At 44.6% G+C, this 21,866-nt stretch overlaps 2 protein-coding genes across 2 annotated transcripts; one reads left to right on the top strand and one right to left on the bottom strand.

Annotated features, from left to right (window-relative positions):
- Window positions 1-882: 882 nt before the first annotated feature.
- Window positions 883-5,692, top strand: LOC143859342 (uncharacterized). Its single transcript, XM_077370063.1, has 4 exons — window positions 883-1,197; window positions 2,552-2,655; window positions 3,076-3,194; window positions 5,452-5,692. The coding sequence occupies exons 1-4, from the start codon at window positions 921-923 to the stop codon at window positions 5,528-5,530; spliced, it is 579 nt and encodes a 192-aa protein (XP_077226178.1). The 5' UTR covers window positions 883-920; the 3' UTR covers window positions 5,531-5,692.
- Window positions 5,693-5,880: 188 nt separating this feature from the next.
- Window positions 5,881-20,547, bottom strand: LOC143859398 (uncharacterized). The gene is made up of 5 exons (XM_077370115.1): window positions 20,365-20,547; window positions 7,557-7,623; window positions 7,085-7,290; window positions 6,971-7,008; window positions 5,881-6,079 (listed from the first exon to the last, which is right to left on the bottom strand). Exons 1-5 carry the CDS (start codon window positions 20,545-20,547, stop codon window positions 6,058-6,060), a joined length of 516 nt encoding a protein of 171 aa, XP_077226230.1. The 3' UTR covers window positions 5,881-6,057.
- Between the last annotated feature and the right edge of the window lie 1,319 nt (window positions 20,548-21,866).

Genomic DNA, 21,866 nt, shown 5'->3' with positions numbered 1-21,866 from the left:
CAATAATTTGTTTTGGAGTCACAAGGGCCTAAAAAGAGTGAAAAGAAAATGGAAATGTTATCAGCACAACCATATTTTGATATTTGCACAAATCCAACTGTCTTTTCTTCTTTAATCAGCCCTGAGGAAATGTAATAACCTTTTGACAACTCTTTAAGGGGAATGATATTTCCCCCCGCTGAAGGATAAAATACCCCCCTTTAACATTATCCATTAAGTTTTATAGGCAAAGAAAAACGTTAAAGGGGGTGAATTTATCCTCAATCAGTGAACCATTCTCACAGAAACAGTTAAAGGGGGATTTTATCCGTTTAGGGGGAGGGGGGGTGGGGATATCATTTCCCCTCTTTAAATACTAAAAGACAAAAGATGATTTGTGAAAATATCAAAATATGGGTGTGCTGATATCACCCAAGTTTTTTCCTCTCCAGACCATCTCTCACAAGTGACAGCCGGCCGTATAAAATTATATTGAATATTTTTTCAAGGCTGCCAAACATGGCTTACTTTCAGGAAAAGATGAGTGAGAGAGGGTGGAAATATCATTTCTCAAAACAGAAGCCTGATACTGGTGGCAAAAACATGTTTTTTCGTGGCAGTAGCAAACACTTTCCTTTTACGTGACGTAATAGAGTTTTCTTTCTCATCTTTTCATTCTGCATGGATGACACGTGTCGCAATTAAAGTTATTTAGGGCACACAGCTTCAAGTAAACGACGACATACGGCGGTTTCTGTTTTCTGACACTAATACTAATAAGGGTATTTCTGTCATTTCATTAATAGTTCTGTCCTTATCCTCGCCAACTCTTCTACTGGTAAATCCGTCAATGGCAATTAGGAAGGCAAATCCGTCTCTCAACCCCTATAAAAGAGGACCCCAGAGCATGCAAAAAAGGCCAAAAAAAAAAAGAAGAGAAGATGGAAAAACAGAAGAGTGAAGAGGCTAGTGGTGGTGAGAGAAAAGAAGAGAGGAGTGAAGAAGGTAGAAGTGGAGAGAAGAGAAACAAGAGGATAACGGTGGCCATAGATGAAAGTGAAGGGAGCTTTTACGCCCTCAGGTGGGCCTTAGATAATCTCTTCTGTTATGGTTATAAAACAAAGGAAGAAGAAGAAGAACAAGTTTGTGTTGAGAAGACTCTCACCATCCTTCATGTTCAACAGCCTTTTCAGCACTTTATGTTCCCAGCTGGGCCTGGTAAAAAAATACTTCAAATATATTCTCCTTTGCCTTTGATATCTGCAATCCTATATTTTATTTCAGTTTGTGTTTCCTATTCAGCTGTTGAAGGCTCTTACAATTCCCATGTAAAAGCTATAGAAAAGTGTACTTAGATAAGTGACCAATTCGATCTAAATGACTGACCTAGTCCAATCCGAGTTCGGATTTCCAAACTATTTTGGGTCTTGTAACTTACCAACTTCTCCAAAAGCTTAAGCTGTTACAAAGGCGTTATTTATCTTTTATCCTTTTAACATTTCCCCGCACGTGTGGCTCACTTGGGAAACATGCGGCACATGTGGTCTCACTTTGGGCCGACCATCGCATGTGGATTTTTGCTATCCGGAAGAGTTCACAGGTTTGAACTCGAGACATTTGGCTATGATACCATGTTAACTTACCAACTTCTCCCATAGCTTAAGTTGGTAAGTCAACAGGTCTTAAATTTTAATTTGTTTTATTTTTTAAGTTTTACCATAAATTTAAATTTTGGGTCTTCTTCCTCCTCCTCCTAATAAATTGTTTAGGAGCTATGAAAAAATAAACTTAAATTTACATACTACAATAAATAGTTATTTAGAAACTTGTATTTATAAGATATTTAATTAACTCTATCTTTACAAGAAAACACCACGAGCTATACGCCAAGATTATTTAATAAATATATGATATAAATAATGTTGGCGCATAGCACGTGGTATTTTCTTCTAAAGGTGAGAGTTATTTAGGAATTTGCTAGGGACCATAGTAGAGAGGCATTTCGAGGCCGACTTCTGCATGTGAGGGCAGCCACCTCATATGAATAAGACAAAATCAGCTGAAAAGTGAGCCTATGTGGCTGCTCTCACATGCAACAGTCGGCCCCATTTTACGCATCATGTTTTGATACAGTAGGACCACCCATCTCTACCCAAACCCATGCATGTTGTGGAGTCTCACCATTTCAAAGCAATGATTGGGCCCACCATCTCCACCCAAATCCATGCATAGGGTGGAGCCGAGCACGTTTACACCATACTTTGATACGGTGGGTCCCAACAACTCCACTCAAAACCATGCATAAGGTGGGGCCCACCATTTCACTTCATGTTTTGATAGAGTGGGTCCCAAGATCTTCACCAAAGCCCTGCATAGGGTGGGGCCCACCATTTTACATGATGGGGCGAAAAACAAAAACTAGTTCAACACAAATACTATCCAATGAGGAAAACAATTCAACATGTTTTGCCCATGCATGCATACTCATATTAATGTCTGCTTTGTATGTAGACAACTTACAAACCTTGCATGGATTACCTAACCTTGTTCTTTCCTCTTTTTTCTCCTACAGCTGTATATGCAACATCTGCCGTTGTGAACTCTGTAAGGAAAAGCCAGGAACAGAACTCTGCATTACTACTTTCTCGTGCGCTAGAAATGTGCAAGGGAAAACCAGTAAGTTTCAAAACCCTTCTTTTTGTTGCTCTGAGTTCCATTTTTCTATATGATTCACAATGAACCTTAATACTTGATAATCCATATTTCTGAGGCCCTGTTTGTTTTGGATTTTGAGAAATGATTTTGAGTCAAAAACTGATTATTGGACTCGAATTTGAGTTTAATTCTGAGTCCAACAATCTGTCTTGGACTCAAAATCCAAAACGGACAGGGGATAGATGTAATTTTGAGTCCAATAATCAGTTTTTGGACTCGCAATCAGTTCTCCAAAACCAAAACAAAAAGGGCCAAAGTAGCATGTGGTGATTATCTTTTTTACTACAACTCTATGATTCAAACTGATTTTTTTGCCAAGCAAATTAAAAGTTAAACTTCAGGCTCATTGATCACGGTTAACTGATCTTGATTACTGTGCAGATCAAAGTTGAAAGTGTAATTGTGGATGGTGAACCCAAGGACATGATCTGTGAGGTTGCAGAAAGGATTCATGCTGATCTCGTTGTTGTAGGAAGCCGGGGCCTCAGCAAGATCAAGAGGTGACTCTGAACATAATTGAATTTCAATTTCGATGTTTTCTCGCACCCAAGGTTTGATATGTAGGAACAAATTTCTCATTACATATTGAATCCATACAAGGTAATTAGGCATATTGCTTAACAAAAATGACATACATTCCTCCATGATGTTTGAAACATTAGGTTTATTTTCAATTATTGTGGAGATCCACAAACAGAGAAGACACTAATTTATACCAACCCTAAGCCGTCGATTGGCAAATAGGGCAACAAAGTAACAAAGACCACATGAAGGCAGCACGGTCCACATGAAGGCACCACGATTCACACAAACGCATCATAGTCCACAAGAACATAGCACAATTCTCATAAAAGGCAGCACAATCCATACGAAGACAAACTTTCAAGGAATGATGGATCTCGGCTCTAATACCATGCTAAAGTGAAAAGAAAGTGAAGATTGCATGAAGGAAAACACCCAAAAGCGAAAAGCATGTTAGTTGAGAATGAGAGAGAGGAGGAGAGAAAGGAAACATAGAGTTCAGGGTTGTAATCCCACCCCATGACTCCCATGAAGTATTTATATTAATCACTTAAAATAAATTAAAACAGTTTTCATTAGGACAACCATTTTTTTTGGGCCCCATTTTAATTACTCACTAGCAACTTAATAAAAAATGTAGATAATAGTTACTCGAGAGTAGGGCTGCAACTCGGGTCGGGCGGGTCGGGTTTTGGAGAACCCAACCCTACCCGAGAAATATCTCGGGTCGGGTCGGGTTTTTTTTCGGAAAACCCACGATTCCCAAACCCGGCCCTACCCATGATAAATCTCGGGTCGGGTCGGGTCGTGTTTTTTCACGTTGACGCAATTTTTTAAGGAAAATTCTTGTTTGGCAAGGCAACTCAACTCATAGAAGTAGAAATTACACTCACATTACACTTGAATCAAACAATGATGTAATTACACTCACATTAGACTTGAATCAAACAATGCCGTAATCAAACAATGTTGTAATTACAATCAAACAATGCTGAATCAAACGCTTGAATCAACTCAACTCATAGAAGCAGAAATTACACTCACATACAATAACAGTGGGTGCGTGGGTTTTCACTATTAACTTGTAACTAACAATAGAAAAAAATGTACATACTATAACTTATGTAACTCGGGTCGGGTCGGGCCCCTTCAAACCCGGCTCGACTCGAGATTCATGCGGGCTTTTGAATGCTCAACCCGGCTCGACCCGAAACCCATGAAACCTGAACCCGACCCAGGTTATTTTCGGGTCGGGTCGATGCGGGTCAGGTAAAACCCGGCTCGAGTTGCAGCCCTACTCGAGACTTCCAATTTCTTACATAGTATGAAGCTACTAAGCTAAAAATGGCTGCTTGCATCTACATTGCCAGAAATCATTCAGTGCGGAAGCAAAATAGAAGCATTGCAATTCCGTGATACTTATGAAAACTTTGGTCGATGGATATCGAAAGAATCTTAGTCTACAACTCTATAATTTCCAATTTCCCAATAGATAATAGTATATCTTATTGAATATTCTCAGTCAGCAGTTGTAGAAATCTCTTTTTATGATTTTGCTGCTGTGTCAAGATCTGAAATTCTTGGATGGATTGAATTAACAAACTTGCTTATATTCTTATTTAGGTTATCAATCTTGCTTTTGTGTTTTTCGACTCCTGCAAATACCAACACGGATCTGATGGATTTTTCTTCTTTTTTTTTTGAATAGTTGGATTGATGGAACTCTAGCATCATACTATAATTAAATGCAAGACTAATGGAATTTTAGCACCATACCATATATAGCGATCCATCCCCACCCCCTTATTGTCTTTGAAGATTCAAGAAATTGAACTTTTTGATGAACTTATCGTACTGTTCGGAAAATGGACAGTACACAATTTTAGCATCAGCCAACACAATCAAGACCCATGTTTCTGCTTTGCTCTTTAGCATCAACCAACACAAACTTAAGACACTGACAATTTAGTCATCACATCAGAGTGTTAAAAAAAGGACTGGCCTACAGTCTACACAGGAAAAACAAGCAAAACATCCAGTGCCCAGTGCCCAACAAAAACACAGTCACTTACTATAAAAACATTTTGCGGAAAATTAAAAGACAAAAAAACTAGCAATAGAATGTTGAATGATGGGTATTCATAGTTTGTGATTTTCAGTTGCTAGCATGATTTTAACCCTCAATTTTGTGGTGCCATCTTCTTCTGCTACTAATAGTGTGCATGCTTGTTACAGAGCATTTCTGGGCAGTGTTAGTGATTACTGTGCACATCATGCAAGTTGCCCAATCCTCATTGTAAAGCCACGAAAGTGAGGAGACACACTGAAGTACTAAATAAAAATATCTCTTTAAGAATTTATATTGTATGGGAGAATAGTCATATTTAACTAAAAACTGTTGGGAGTACTATTACTGTAGCAACTGGATGTTCCTTTCCTACAAGGATGATTAAATATTATACAGTACTTGAGTTGATCCAACGCCGAGTGATGATGAAACGTGCAGAGAAAGTGGACTAGCAATAATGACTGGCGCACGCACGCTCGCACACACACACACATGCATAGGGAAATTGGTCTTGGAAGTTATGAGTATTTACCTCCATTCTTGATCTTCCTTCGTCAATGTGGGAATTTCCATTGTTGTAAAAGATAACCGGTTCTGAATGTGAAGCATCTATGGGGTCCACAGACTCTTGAGTCACAAATTGAACAGAAGGGTCCATTGGTGAAAAGTTGCAAGTCCCGATGTTTGAGGACTCGAAAGAAGCAATGGGTGGAAAGGCAGAATGAGTTGATTGCGTGTCCAATCCTTCATTTTGAGAAGAAAGGGTGTGAGGATCAAGTGGAGCTGAAACAGACACTGTAGCATCATGAAGAATTGAAGAATCTGAAGCATCATGAAGAATTGATTACAAAATTAAAGTCAGGAACGGATAGAACAATCGCAAAATAACATCACCAACAATAACTTTCGAAGGATAAAAATAAATAATATCATAATGCAATTCCATGTGCATCCTTATGAGTTCATGCCAAAGTGTAGTGGACAGATGCATAGGCAAGATAAGAGCAGAGTAAAAACAGAATTGCGCCATTGGAAAAAAAAAACAGAATTGTGCCACAAACTTCGACGTCTGATATTCCAAGAGGGCCTAAAAAAATTGATTTGGATTTTGAGAACCAGTTGTGGGTCCAAAATGTTGGGATGTGTACGTCCACATGGCCTTATCCCTTCCGGGAGTTGAGCCGTGGTATGGACGGCATATAAGGAGGGGGCGTAGCAACATGCTGAGATTTAATATGGTGGTTGGCTTTGTGATCTAGAAATAGATACACAAAGCCAACCCAAGACATCCATCTCTAAGAATAACTCCCACAAGCAGCTGAGCGTAGCCCCCTTTCAAAATCATCTTCTCCTTCTCTTTGAGAAAATCTATCACAAAATTGATTGTTGGACTCAGGTTTATGTCTAATTTTGAGTCAATAATCAGTTTTGGACTAACAATTAGTTCTCAAAATCCAAAACAAACAGGGCCTAAGTGAGAATAGTACACATGGCTGGATTATCTCGCATCAAGTGGTCAAATGATTAAATTAGTGTTTCATATTCCTAATGGGTGCACTGAACTTGTGCTGGAATTCACCGATTCCCTCGACTTAACAACCCACATTGGAAACTCAAAAGCAGTAAACATAAGCGGGAAAAAAAGAAAAAGAAAAAAGCCCAGTTAACTAGAGACTTATTACTGACACTTGATGGCAGAGTCCTGAAAAAGAAACCATGTCTACCTGAAAACAAACAATGTAGTTATTAAAAGACCTCAAACAAAACAGCAACAACGTACAGAAAATATCAAATAATTACATCTGTTCCTGATTTTCCACCAAGATCTTTCTGCAAATCCGAATGTGAAGTGTGTGTGGCAGCAGTAGTACATGGCATTGTGGAAGAGGAATTACGGGACGAGAATTCAAATTTTGCAGCATCAGAGGGAACAGAATGTGTCGTGACAGACTGTTCATTTTTGGGTCGGGATTTGGCCTTTGGTTTGAATTTACCCGCCACCCGAACTGCCATTGATATAACATAAACCATTCAGTTCGGCCAGAAAATAACAAAGTGAGTAAAAAAGAAAGGTTACTGATAATGGCACTACAATGTTTTACTAATTGCACTAAATTCTCCTGCCTTTTACTGTTTAAACAGTTTGACAAAAAGCTCTGCGAAGACGGTTAAAACAGAAAAGATAAGCTGAGTTTGTGCAATTATTAAAACATGGCAGTGCCAATATCAATAGCCAAAAGAAAAAATAAACCATAATGGTGTAGAGCCAGACCTGTATTATTGGTAGGCTGAAGAAGAATAACATCAAAAACATCCAAATCAGGAGCCATGGAATCTGCCTGTAATCAAAAGAATCTATATGAAACAAAAATTATGTTTCAAAGAGTTCCCCAAACAAACAGTTGTAAAACAACACATTACTGTTTAAGGGCGATGATTTTTTCGCCCCCATGTAGGATTATGTGCCCTCCTTTTAACGTGATTTTGACGTCAAAAAGCGTTAAAGTTTGCCCACAATTCACATTAAAAGTGGGGCGCATAATCCTACAGGGAGGGGAAAAATCATCTTAAACAGCCCAAATTGCAATTTGGATGTGAGTCCAAACTCAACAATAAAAGTAATAGAGTAGATTAGAAACAGATTAGCCATGTGACATTTAACTAGATGGCTGAAATTTTGTGAAAATTGCACTAATTGCAATTTGGTTTCAATTGGGTCATTTCAGATTGCAATTTAAACATAAAATTGCACTTCAGAAAGACCCATTTGGACCCTTCAGATTCCAACTTACATATAAACTGCAATGTAAAATTACCCAAGTTACAATTTGGCTGTACATCTAAAAACACACACACATAAAATTAAGTACCCTTAGATGTTGGAAATGTCAGTGTCATGGTGAACTCAATGCAACATGTGGAGCCCACATGTGTCCATCTAAACATACTATCACGTTGCAAATAAAGAATGGTAATAGGAAAGGGAAAAACTGTTTTTGAGCTCGAGCTCATATAAGCTTATCTGAGCTCGAGCTCCAAAACAGTGTGGGCCTACATTTTTTGGGTGATCCAAAGCATTCATTCAAAAGGCCCTTACATAGATAGGGTATTTACAAAAAAATCAGGTGGTTAGGATCATCCTAACCTTTCCATTTGTGGAGGGAAATGGGCATATTTGTGGAGAAACAGTATCCGTCCATTTTACCCTCCACTTTTGGGTGGATTAGGATGATCCTATGGACCTGATTTTTGGTACATGATGGGGTGTGAAAATACCAACCTCTCACAGGCCGCCACCTGTCCCAGAGTATTTGAGCTGCAGCCTCTCACAGGCCGCCACCTGTCCCAGAGTAGGTGAGCTGCAGCCTCTCACAGGCCGCCACCTGTCCTGGACACCTGTCCAGGACACCTCACCAGATTTTCCCTATAAATAGAGGATCAAAGCTCAGACCAATGGGTAATGAAAAATCCCTTCTCTCCCTAAAAACTCTTAGACATCTCCCCTTCACTCCTGCTCATACTGACTTGAGTGTCGAAGGGCCTGTCCGGAGTAAAACCCGGTCTGGTCTTCTGACCTCGCTTGCCTTGTGCAGGACTTAGCCCTCATAGCAGGACTCGTTCTCGACCACCTCACTCCCCGTTCACTCCGGTCCCCCAGGACTCAGCTCCCCTAGTCATCCAGCTCAGCTCTTACGTCACTGCTGTACCTGTTACCGATTTTAGGTCTAACAGATTGGCGCCATCCGTGGGACCGCAGAACTAAAAGCTGTCCTTACACATCCCACTCACAAAAATGGCAGGACGCAAGAGTACACGTATGCCTACTGCGCGGGCGCGGACTACCCAAACCGCGCTACCCCGCAGGACCCGGAGCGAGCGAATTGCATCACTAGTAGTAGCAGCTTCTGCTACAGCAGAGCAGAGCCCGGCTCGCTCAGAACACCTAAATCCCTTGCCCACCCCGGAGCAAGTTCAAGCTCTATTTCAGCAGATGACAGCCCTCGTTGGGCAGTACCAGCAACTACTTCAAGTGCCCCCTCAACCTCCCCCAGAGGCTCCGCGATCTGTCCAAGGAAGGCCAGACGTCCACAGGGGAGAGTCATCACACCATGGTGTTGGCCGAACTCATCATTCCACCAGACAAGTCCCTCACCCCACGACGAGGCATGCCCAAACAGAGCCTCATCACCGTGAAAAGTCGCGTTCCCCCTCCGCACAGAGGCGCCGAGCTCATGAAGATCGTGCGCCACTAGCGAAACGCCGACCTCGTCGTATGAGTCGGGAGAGCCAATCCGACTCCGCGGCGAGCCAGTCTGTGGAAAGGATCAGGTCCTTGGACCACAGGACGGATCCGCTGCTACAGAGAATGGAGGAGATGGATCATCGGATAGAGGAACTGGCGAAGGACCAGAGCCGGCCCATCTCCAGGGCGTTCTCAAGCAGGACGCCATTCACTGATGATGTTCTGGGTGCCCCAGTACCCAGAGGGTTTAAAATGCCCGCCGTCCCTCAGTATGACGGCACTACAGACCCCGTGGACCACTTGGAGACGTTCAGAACAATTATGCTCCTCCACGGAGCTTCCGGCGGCTTTCTTTGCAGAGCGTTTCCAACGACGCTAACTGGCGCGGCAAGAGACTGGTATTCCAGGATCAAACCGAACTCCATCAACAATTTTGATGATTTTGGAGAGGATCTTGTCCGCCACTTCATGAGCAGCCGCAGGCCAAGGAAAACAACAGCTTCCCTGATGGCCTTGCGACAGGACGACAACGAGCCTCTGAAGGTGTTCGTCCGCCGATTCAACAGGGAGGCACTTTAAGTGCCAAATCTAGATCCCTCAGCAGCAATGAATGCGCTCCTCGCAGGCGCCAGGTCTAATGAATTCCGTCGAGCGGTGGCTCGACAAAATCCGCACTCACTAGCGGATCTTATGACCGGGGCAGAAGAGTACATAACGGTGGAAGAAGCACTGGCAGCTCTTAATTCAAATCGGAGGATAACCTCTGAAGAGAAGAATCTCCCTAAGCAGCGCACGGAGGATAAACCTCCCAGGAGAGAGAAGTCTCCGCCTCCTCAGAGAAGAGAAGAAAACTTCACGCCTCTCAACACCTCCAGAAAGCACATACTGGCGGCGATCAGCGAAGAAGAGTTCGTGAAGTGGCCTGCTAGAATGATCTCCAAGGGAAACAGGAGAGATCCTTCAAAGTACTGTCGGTTCCACAAGGACCACGGCCACGACACAGATGATTGTTGGCAACTCAAGCAGGAAATTGAGCAACTCATCAGCCGGGGCTATTTGAAAAAGTATATCCGAACTGACCGCCGCAACCAAGAGCGCAGAGGAAAGAGCCCCCAGGGCCGCAGCCCTCGAAGATCACAGCAGCCCCCTGCTCAGGACAAAACCCCTCAGCTGGCCAATGCGCAGCCTGAGGCACCCCAGTCTCAGCCAAGGGGGGTCATCGGTACAATTATGGGTGGGCCTGCGGCTGGGGGCACCTCCTCTACCGCTCGCAAAGCATATGCACGGCGAGTTAACGCCGTGCACACAACCAGCAAAAAGACGAAAACGGAGAATGAGATCTCCTTCTCAGATGCAGATCTGGATAATCTTATCCTGCCCCACGACGATGCACTGGTTTTAACCATGATCGTTGCCAACTGGGAGGTGAAGAAAATCCTCGTAGACAATGGGAGTTCGGCGGACATTCTATACTACCACGCCTTTGAGAAAATGATGATAGGCGACGACCGTCTGAAGCCGGCGAACTCAGATTTATTTGGCTTCTCCGGAGAGGTCGTAAAAGTGGTGGGGCAGATCGAGCTCCCTGTTCTTGTCGGAGATCCACCTTGTCAAGCTTTCGCCATGGTCAACTTTCTGGTAGTAAGGGCCACTTCGGTCTATAATGCTATCTTGGGACGGCTTGGCCAGAACCTCATCCGTGCAGTAGCCTCGGCCTACCACCAAAAAATGAAGTTCATAACCCCCAATGGTGTGGGGGAAGTTCGAGGAGATCAGCCTCAATCCAGAGAGTGCTACGCAATGGCACTCAAAGGCAAAAATGCAGTGGAATCACTGCCAATTGAACTGCTCGATGTAAGGGACGAGCTCAGAGGGACTCAACCTGCTGAAGACCTCCTCTCCATCCCACTGTGCCCAGAGGACAGTGAGAAAGTAGCTCTGATCGGTTCCTCCCTCAGCAGCAGCATTCAGCACCAGCTCACCAATTTTCTCCAGGACAATGCAGATGTCTTTGCATGGGTTCCTGCCGATATGCCCGGCATTGATCCAGAGATCAGCACACACAAGCTCGGTGTTGATTCAACCTGTAGACCGGTGAAGCAGAAGAGACGACATTTCGCCTTCGAAAGGCGGCAGGCAATAAAAGAAGAAGTGGAGAGGCTTCTGAAGGCTGACTTCATTCGCGAGATTCGATACCCGGACTGGTTGGCAAACGTAGTCCTAGTCAAGAAGGCTAATGGGAAATGGAGGACCTGCGTCGACTTCACCGATCTGAATAAGGCTTGTCCTAAGGACAGCTATCCACTCCCGAAGATCGACCAACTCATTAACGCCACAGTGGGTCATGAACTGTTGAGCTTCATGGACGCCTTCTCCGGGTATAATCAGATCAGGATGTACGAGTCGGATATACCAAAGACCTCCTTCGTCACAGATCAAGGGACTTACTGCTACCGAGTTATGCCCTTCGGCCTCAAAAATGCCGGAGCTACTTACCAAAGGCTTGTGAACAGACTTTTTCATAACCAGATCGGCCGTAACATGGAAGTCTATGTAGACGATATGCTGGTCAAAAGTCGGAGTGCGCAGGATCATGCGTCTGATCTCAGAGAAACATTCCAGGTCCTGAAGAAGCACAACATGAAGCTTAACCCCACCAAGTGCACCTTTGGTGTCAGCTCGGGGAAGTTCTTAGGATTCATGGTGAGCCAGCGAGGGATAGAAGCAAACCCAGAAAAGATCAGAGCCGTGATGGAGCTTACTGCTCCAAAAACCATCAAGGAAGTCCAGCGGCTCACGGGAATGAGAGCGGCGTTGGGTCGCTTTATCTCCAAATCAGCGGAAAGGTGCCTCCCCTTTTTCAGCGCGGTCAAGGGACTCAAGACTGCGCCCTGGACGGAAGAATGCCAGATCGCATTCGAAGAGCTGAAAAGATATTTGTCCTCTCCGCCATTATTAACAAAGCCGGAGCCGGGCGAGGAGCTATTTTTGTATCTCTCCATCAGCTCCACGGCTCTGGCAGCTGTCCTCGTCCGTGAAGAGCACCGCCAGCAAAAACCTATTTATTATGTCAGCAAGGTTCTTCACGACGCAGAAACAAGGTACCAGCGGGTCAAGAAATTGGCTTACGCGCTGGTAATGGCCGCCAGGAAGTTAAGGCCGTACTTCCAAGCTCACACTGTAAAGGTCTTGACTGATCAGCCACTTCGACAAGTTCTCCATCGACCAGATATCTCCGGGCGACTTGTGAAATGGGCTATAGAGCTAAGCGAGTTCGATATTCAGTACGCACCCAGGCCAGCTATCAAGGCCCAAGTACTGGCAGATTTTGTAGCCGAGTGCACTATCCCCCAGCAGGTCGCCGACCCTGAAGCATTGCAGCTCCCAGTTGTAGAGAAAGTAGTCCCTGAAGAGCGTATGACAGAGGAAATTCGGACGGAAATCAGGCCACCGTCAGCCGGACAGGACTCCATAACCAGCACACCGACTTGGGAAGTATATGTCGACGGATCTTCAAATAAAAACGGCTGTGGAGCTGGCCTCATCCTCACTGGGCCTGATGAGTTCACTGCGGATTACGCCCTGAGATTCGGGTTCCGTGCATCAAATAATGAGGCGGAATATGAGGCCCTCCTTGCCGGAATGAGCCTAACGATTCAGACCGGCGCCCAAAAATTGAAAGCATACTGCGACTCGCAGCTGGTAGCAAACCAGATCCAAGGGGTCTACGAAGCCCGAGACGAGCGTATGATTAAATACCTCGCCAAGGTTCGCCAACTTTCCAGCCGGTTTGCAAGTTTCGAGGTCATCAGAGTACCAAGAACAGAAAATGCCAAAGCTGACGTGCTGTCAAAACTGGCTGCCTCTGGATATACCACTCTCGGAAGCATACACATGGAGTTTCTACAAAGGTCCAGCATCGACAGTAAAGTCATGGAAGTCATGCAGGTGGAAGATGAGCCGTGTTGGATGGATGAGATCATGGGTTATCTGCGCGATGCTAGACTCCCGGAGGATAAGAAGGAAGCTCGTAAGGTGATACAGAGAGCTGCCCGATTCTCCCTCAGTGGTGACAATCTATACAAAAGGTCATATACTCTCCCATATCTGAAGTGTCTGAGGCCGAGCGACGCCGAGTATGCACTACAAGAGACTCATGAAGGAATTTGCGGAGAACATCTGGGAGGCAAAGCTCTGGCGATAAAGGTGCTGCTCAGAGGACTGTGTAGACACCCCATTTTGCTCTACCTTAATCGATAAAGAAATTAGGGTTTGTTTTCCGTCGGTTTTCCAATGTCTTTCTTTCCCGCATCCGTTTGTTACATTTCTAAATATTTTTGGTCGTTTCCGTCGTGTTTCGTATTTTCCCGCTAAATGTTGAGAAGGATTATTCAGAAAAATCTAAACCAGAGAGAATTGGGACCCGTTTGGTGGGCCCGCATTGGGTGCTTCGATTAAATTTGGATCGAGAAAGTTGGACCCATTTGGTGGGGCCGCATGATGCATTTTGATTAAATTTGGACTCGTTTGGTGGGCCCGCATTGAACATTTGTTTAAAATCGAATCAACCGAGGGCCCACATTGTGGGGCCCGCGTTGTGGGGCCTCAGTGGGGCCTCTTGTGAGGCCTCTTATGAAGAGCAATGATGGTAGCTCTCCACTAAGAAACATGATGGGCCCTCCACTAAGAGCAATAATGATGGACTCTCCACTAAGAAACATGATGGGCCCTCCACTAAGAGCAATAATGATGGACTCTCCACTAAGAAACATGATGGGCCCTCCACTAAGAGCAATAATGATGGACTCTCCACTAAGAAACATGATGGGCCCTCCACTAAGAACAATAATGATGGATTCTCCACTAAGAGGGACAACATGATGAGCTCTCCACCAACATATCTCTCTCTCTCTCTTTCTCTCCCTATATATATCTCCCTTCCCATCCATGAAAAGGGGAGAAAAAAAAAAGAAATTTATCTTCCATTATCTCTTTCTCTTCCATTATCTCTTCCAACCACTCCCTCCATCATTTTCTCTAAGATATTCTTCTTCCATTAATCTTTTCAAATCACTCCCCAATCCCTCCCTCTAAGAGAAAGCGAAAGACGGCGGATCGGATCGGCGGCGGCAAGATCTTCACTACAGGTAGGTGCATTGTTCTCGAAATATTTCCGTATTTTTCCGAATTATTCTGATTTTTTCCGCAAATTGTGTTTTAAAAATGGAAAACTCTTCAAAAAACATCTTTTGATGAAGAAAAATTAAATTATATACCAAACAGATTCTAAAATTAATGAAATTTCGTGGGAAAATAATATGTTACTGATTCATTTTACCATGAATTTTTAAAGATTTTTGGAGTTTATTTGGTATATTATTTAATATTTTCTTTGAAACTTATCAGATTTTAGGAGAATTTTTACTAACATCAGATCATCATTAAAATTCATAAAAGTTTTACAGTAGTCTTATCTTCCATATTACTTGTTACTGTAAAATTTTCGTGTGATTTGAATCTGTTTTAATATGGGATGTAGTGTTAATTTATAATCTGGTCTGGAAATTGTAAAATCCGAAATTGGTAGTAAATAATTTCTAAAATTCATGAAAATCTCACTGCATGCTATTTGGATTCATATAGTATTTCTGTAGAAATTTCATAGAATTTAGAGTTATATTTCTACTAGTTTATGTGTTAATTGTGCAATCTGGACATTTAATGGTTTAATCAAGATTAAATGTGAATTTAATGTAAAAATATGTAAAACTCATCCTGTAAGCTACATATATTTTCATCTTGCTGCTGTAGAAATTTCAAATCATTTTGAATTTATTTGCAACAATTTCACTTGTAAAACCGCTCATATGCTTAAAATTGATAAAATCCATGGAAAATTCGAAATTAATTGAAAATCATAAAAAAATTCCTAAAGAACTTTAAAATTCTGTCACATGTTCACTCCTTAATCCATTGAAACAGAAATTTTAGGATCTTTAGATTTTCCTGGAAAAATGGCCAGTGCATCCATAATCGTATCCCAATTGCAACTTGATCTTTGACAATTTGAATATTTAAGTTATAGCATGTTGTTGGCTCCGAGGTTAGTGTCCACGGAAATCCTGAGATTCTGCCAGGCAATAAGATGCTATAACCTAAGTATTAAATTGCACAAGGAAAGAGCGCACGATTCCCTCCTTTGGATGCCATTCAAGGCCGAAATTGGTGAACCCTAGAACCATTGGTAATCCTTAAATGTCTAGAAACTGAAAATCTTCGAAATCTGAAACTCATTAACCTCGAGAACTTAAATCGATTTATCTTGTGTCTTTCGGAACCATTGGATTATGGTTTCCAATCTAAGAACCATTAGAGCCCAATTTAGGAACACTGGTGTCGTGCCGTGTCCTAGGTTTTAGGGAGTCCTAGAGTTAGGAGTCCAGCCTCATCACGGACGCTTGCTATGAATAGCAACCGTACCATAGGTCTAGTTACACTAGTCACCCGATCTTTCCCTAGGACAAGCCTAGTAAACTAGGATGTAGGCAAAACCTGCATTAGTCTAAGGGACAACTTGCATTCAGATAAGAATCATATAGCATCTTAGATGAAATCCTAAGATAATAAAATCCTCAACTTGAATTAAATAATTCCTCTTAAAACTGTTGAAACAGTCAAATCCGTCTAAGTCGGTGTCCTAGTTGAGTTAGGCATGTGTAGCTTAGCTTAGGTGCACCGAACTACGTCGACTCTGATCCCAGTGAGGCTTGGGTACGTAGGCAGCTTGGATGTCTGACGGCATACCACCCGCGAGTCGGCACCACAACAAATTGTGGTGTTTTGTATATTAATTTTCTTGTAAATACTTAATCAAATCAGTTAGGGTTTTCCATGAAATTAGAATTCTAGGAGAACTTTCACGTAGAATGAATCCAGACAAATTAATAAATCAAGATACACATCTAGGATTCACATTGAAATTAGATTCTAGGATGCATGTCACTTAGTTCGCACATTAACATAGAGTTGAATGAGCCATTTAAAAGAAATTCAAAAGAGTTAACTTTTGGAATCGAAGACCGATTATCGGACAGGAATGGTGCATGTGGTGGATAACTCCCCATACCTTCCATTCTCGTAACCAGGTAGCGAGTCTAGATTTCTGGTTAATTACGGGTCCTAGATCCCACATCTAGGTGGCGACTCTGTCAGTCTCTTTTGTGTGGAATTCGGATTGCCTCAGTGATCCTAAGTTCACATAAAAGATGAATTAAAATCAACAAATAAAATGCACACGCCAATCGCGTGGGAACGAGAGACCAAGAGAGAGGCGTGGCGGCTCGCGCCCCACCCCTCTCGCGGGATCATGTCCCACAGACTGTATTGACCTACTATCAGGCAGGATGCCCTGGATCTGGTTAAAAGGTGTGAGAAGTGTCAGAAGTTCTCTCCTACCATCCACCAGCCCGCCGTAGCAATGGCTCCAATTATTAGTCCGCTCCCCTTCGCAGTATGGGGGATGGACATCCTGGGCCCTTTCCCACCGGCCTCTGGAAAGCGCATGTTCGTGGTAGTGGCGATCGACTATTTCACTAAGTGGGTGGAGGCAGAACCTCTGGCCCAAAACCTCTGGCCCAAATCACTGAGCAGAATGTGCAGAACTTCTTCTGGAAGGCAGTAGTCTGTAGATTTGGGATTCCCCGTATCTTGATCACAGACAACGGCAAACAGTTCGACTGCCGGAACTTTCGAAAGTTCTGCTCGGACCTAAAGATTGAACAGAGATTCACTTCGGTTGCTCACCCCCAGACCAATGGGCAAACGAAAGTAACTAATAGAATCCTGCTTCAGGGGATAAAGAAGAGGCTGGATGAAAAAGCTGGCCGATGGGCAGATGAGCTCTATCACGTTCTGTGGGCTTACCGCACTACTCCTCGCACGACGACTGGTGAATCGTCATTCAACCTCTCCTTTGGTACTGAGGCTGTGATACCAGTCGATATAGGCGCTCCGTCTCCCAGAATCACGAGCTTCAACGAGCAGCTTAACGGCGACGGGCTCCGTGCCGATCTCGACTTACTAGAAGAAATCCGGGAAGAATCTCGAATCCGGGTCGCCGCTTATAAGCAGAGGGTATCAAATTATCACAACTCCAAGATTCGCCCCAGAGAATTCAGGACAGGAGATTTGGTCCTGAGAAAGGCAGCCGTCTCCCAACCGATGAAAGTCGGGAAACTCTCCCCGACTTGGGAAGGGCCATATCGAGTGAAAGAAGTTATCCGGCCAGGAAGCTATAAGCTGGAGACACTGGAGGCACTTATTACCTCACGCATGGAACTCCAAAAATCTCAGGAGATATTATCAATAGACAAAATGTACGGCGTAAAAAGGTGACTTTGTAAATTTGTAAATTTGTTGTTATAAATAAATAATCTTTTTTGCAGACTTTGTTTCACTCTTACTCTCTGGAAACCCAGTTCACAAAACTTGGGTACTCATTGGAAACCCAGTTCACAAAACTCGGGTACTCATCGGAAACCTAGTTCACAAAACTTGGGTACTCATTGGAAACCCAGTTCACAAAACTCGGGTACTCATCGGAAACCCAGTTCACAAAACTTGGGTACTCATCGGAAACCCAGTTCACAAAACTCGGGTACTCATTGGAAACCCTGTTCGCAAAACTTGGGTACTCATTGGAAACCCAGTTCACAAAACTTGGGTACTCACTAGAAACCCAGTTCACAAAACTTGGGTACTTACTGGAAACCCAGTTCTTAAACTTGGGTACTTGTTGTTCCTAAACTTGGGTACTTGTTAGAAGACCAGCTCGTCACAATTCGACTATCAACAGCCTCAGTCCCAGGTTATCAAAATTAAAAAGACAAGTCGAGCAAATCACTCAGTTGAGAAATATCAGAGACAGAAGGACAAATGTGATTTCATTTATCAGAATATGTGGGGCCTCGAGGGCCATTACAAAATTCATTTTAAAGAGGCTGCTAAGAGCTGTAGGGTCTCAAGGACCATTACAAAATGAGGTCAAAATAAACAAAAAAAAATACTAAGCATCTGGAAGAGAGGTGATGTCAGCAGGAGCATCAGTAGGAGCATCTGGCTCCTCATCAGTAATCTTCGGCCTGGCAGGGAGAGTCATATTCTGCATCACTAAGTTTGGATTGCAGGCCTGGAGCTCCTGGAGGCAGTCGTAGTATCCAAGACTATAAGCCTCGCTCGACAGGCTGAAAAGTTCAGCCTCCTTCGCCTCTGTGGCCTCCTTCACTGCCGTCTCCTGCCTCTCTTTGGCTCTTCCTCTTTGGGCCTCCATGGCTTCGGCAGCCTTGACCAGTTTCTTCTTCTCTGAGGTCAAATCCTCCATCAACAACTTCTTCTCCTCCTCTACTCGCCCGATGCTCGTTTGAAGCTCCTGCACCTCAGTGGCCAACTTTCTGTTCACCTCTTCAGATGCAGTGATGGCTTCGGAGAACTTCTTACTCTTCTCCTTGAGGTCATTGTAGTAGAGCAAGATCTGCAGAAAGAAACAGGCATCAGTATGGTCAAAGGAAGAAATGGGCAGAAAGTTAGCAAACTGATCACCTCTTCCTTACCTGGTAAGCTGAGGATAACACAGCCTCCTCTCCTGTAGCTGGCGGCTCGTGAAGGACCTGTTGCTTGTCCTTCCGCAGCAGACACTTGCTCATGATCTCTGCTGCTACTCGGCTCTCGCCTAGAGCAGTGTCATCCTTCAGAACGGCCCAATTGGGTCGAAAGACGTGCTCACTAAGCCCCGTAGGAGGACGAGCTCCAGAACCGGTTCCAGTAGAAGCACCACCGGACTTAGAAGAGCCACCACCCTGGGCAAAGGGGCCTATTAGCTTCACCGTAGTCTTGGCCCTCTGAGATGGGGGTGGAGGAGTGCCCTGTGATGGGGCCGGACTCGCCAGTACAGTCGCCTTTCTCTTCTGGCGATCCTGTTGTGCCTGTGCAGCACCCTCCTGTGCCCGTGGCTGGGCTCCCTGTCTTATCTTCTCGACAGTCGATTGTTTCTTCATTTCTGCCAGACAAGCGAGCAGTCAGAAGCAAGCATATAAAAGTAAACATATTCTAAAGACAAGTCTAGCTACATACGTTCTGGAGTCGCGGCACTCACGCCCAGTCCAACTAGCACCTCCTCTCCTGAGAACTCTGCACAGCGGATAAGGCTTGATTGCTCAATCTCCTTCCGCATCAAGGCGAAAGTCTCTATGTCCTCACTCTCGAGGAGCGGCTTTCGACTTAATTTGGAAGTGTCCGGAGTGTCCCACACTAGAGGGACAGGCCAGGGCTCACTGACCTCCTTATCCTCGACGTAGAAGAACCTATTCTTCCATGAATGTATTGACGAGGGGATGCCGGTAATGATTTTTAGGTCAGGGCGCTGGCTGATGTAGATCCAGCCCCCTTCCTTATGCCTCTTCAGATGTGCACAAGCACGGAATAGCGACAAGCTCACGCTCCTCTCTAACCGGCCGTGGACAAGATACAAGAACCCAGTCAGTAGTCTCCATGAGTTCGGAGCTACTTGAGCTGGGGCCAGTCCGTAGTATCGAAGCACCGCTGCGAAGAATGGGTGCAAAGGAAATCGGAGTCCCGCCCTCATCGACTCCTCATAGATACAGAGATCTCGACTCTCGTTACAGGCTCTGTCTCCCTCTATAGCTGCCTTCAGTTCAAATCTTGGAGGCACACAGTACTTATCCCTAATGTCGCCTAGCATGGACCTGGTGAGGTAGTTCTCTTCGACTAGAGCTCGCAGGTTGTATTTTGGGTTGGCATCCATCCGCGCTCTAGCGACTACCTCCACCGCCTGACCAGGAAGGAATGTTGTAGACGCTTCAGCAACGTCACTTTCAACACTCCCTTCTGCTCGGGAGAGACTACCAGTGGGGAGTGGAGTGGCGTTCAAGTCTAAAAACACCTCGTCCCTGTCCCCTCCGTCGTCGCTATCTACAAGATCTATCATAGCGGACGTCCTAGCCATTACAGGCTCCTGCGGCGGCCTAAATTCTGAACTACTGCTAGTGGAGGACTCCGTACCGGACTCGGAACTCGAATTACTATCAGACATGTAGTAAAGAGAAGGGCTGAGAGGAATACCGGTGAATGGAGCTCGTCAAGTCCTTGCGTAACTCGAACTGCGAACTGCGAACTGAGAAGTCGGAGCTCCCAGAGCAAGAAAAAGAAGAAAAGATGAAAAGTAAAAAGTAAAAAATGAAAGGGGGTAAACCTCCTTTTATAGCTTTTCAGAGGCGGTGGGGCATTAAATGCGACGCACGCATCTCGAGGACACTCGAATGGCGCCACGTGTCCCATATTTATGACGGACACATTCTCCCACTCAAAAATACGATCAAGCACGCGTGTGTTCCTACGTGCATGAAAATTCACATCTCCATGCTCCGCACTCCATGCTCCGCACTCCGTACTGAATCTTTAAAGCCGAACTGGATATAACGCGTTTCAACAAAACGACAAAAATCAGTCCGGTCCGAACCGGACTGGCCGCAAGACGACAAAAATCTGTCCGGCAAAAGCCGAACTGGATATAACGCGTTTCAACAAAACGACAAAAATCAGTCCGGTCCGAACCGGACTGGCCGCAAGACGACAAAAATCAGTCCGGCAAAAGACGAACTGGATATAACGCGTTTCAACAAAATGACAAAAATCAGTCCGGTCCGAACCGGACTGGTCGCAAGACGACAAAAATCAGTCCAGCAAAAGCCGAACTGGATATAACGCGTTTCAACAAAACGACAAAAAACCGGACTGGCCGCAAGACGACAAAAATCAGTCCGGCAAAAGCCGAACTGGATATAACGCGTTTCAACAAAACGACAAAACGCAGTCCGGTCCGAACTGGATCTCCGGACTCAACTTCCAGCCGAACTCCGGACTGGATCTCCGGACTCAACTTCCAGCCGGACTCCGGACTGGATCTCCGGACTCAACTTCCAGCCGGACTCCGGACTGGATCTCCGAACTCAACTTCCGGCCGGACTCCGGATTGGATCTCCGCACTCAACTTCCGGCTGGACTCCGGACTGGATCTCCGGACTCAACTTCCAGCCGGATCTCCGGACTCAACTTCCAGCCGGACTCCGGACTGGATCTCCGGACTCAACTTCCAGCCAGACTCCGGACTGGATCTCCGGACTTAACTTCCAGCCAGACTCCGGACTGGATCTCCGGACTCGACTTCCAGCCGGACTCCGGACTGGATCTCCGGACTCAACTTCCAGCCGGACTCCGGACTGGATCTCTAAACTTAATTTTCTGACTCACTCCCAGACAATGCCT

The sequence above is a fragment of the Tasmannia lanceolata genome, unplaced genomic scaffold, assembly GCF_043159265.1.
Source record: "Tasmannia lanceolata isolate RefF3 unplaced genomic scaffold, GAP_Taslan_0.1 ptg000029l, whole genome shotgun sequence".
Classification (NCBI taxonomy): Eukaryota; Viridiplantae; Streptophyta; class Magnoliopsida; order Canellales; family Winteraceae; genus Tasmannia; species Tasmannia lanceolata.
The sequence above is the reverse complement of the archived record's forward strand: the minus strand, read 5'-3'. Positions and strand labels throughout refer to the sequence as shown.

Coding starts and splice junctions, on each gene's coding strand:
- LOC143859342 (XM_077370063.1), top strand. CDS start 921: ATGGAAAAACAGAAGAGTGAAGAGGCTAGTGGTGGTGAGAGAAAAGAA. Junction 1,198..2,551: donor TATGTTCCCAGCTGGGCCTG/GTAAAAAAATAC, acceptor TTTCTCCTACAG/CTGTATATGCAACATCTGCC. Junction 2,656..3,075: donor AAATGTGCAAGGGAAAACCA/GTAAGTTTCAAA, acceptor ATTACTGTGCAG/ATCAAAGTTGAAAGTGTAAT.
- LOC143859398 (XM_077370115.1), bottom strand. CDS start 20,547: ATGGCTAGGACGTCCGCTATGATAGATCTTGTAGATAGCGACGACGGA. Junction 7,009..7,084: donor GTGGAAAATCAGGAACAGAT/GTAATTATTTGA, acceptor GTTTGTTTTCAG/GTAGACATGGTTTCTTTTTC. Junction 6,080..6,970: donor TCAGGACTCTGCCATCAAGT/GTCAGTAATAAG, acceptor ATGATGCTACAG/TGTCTGTTTCAGCTCCACTT.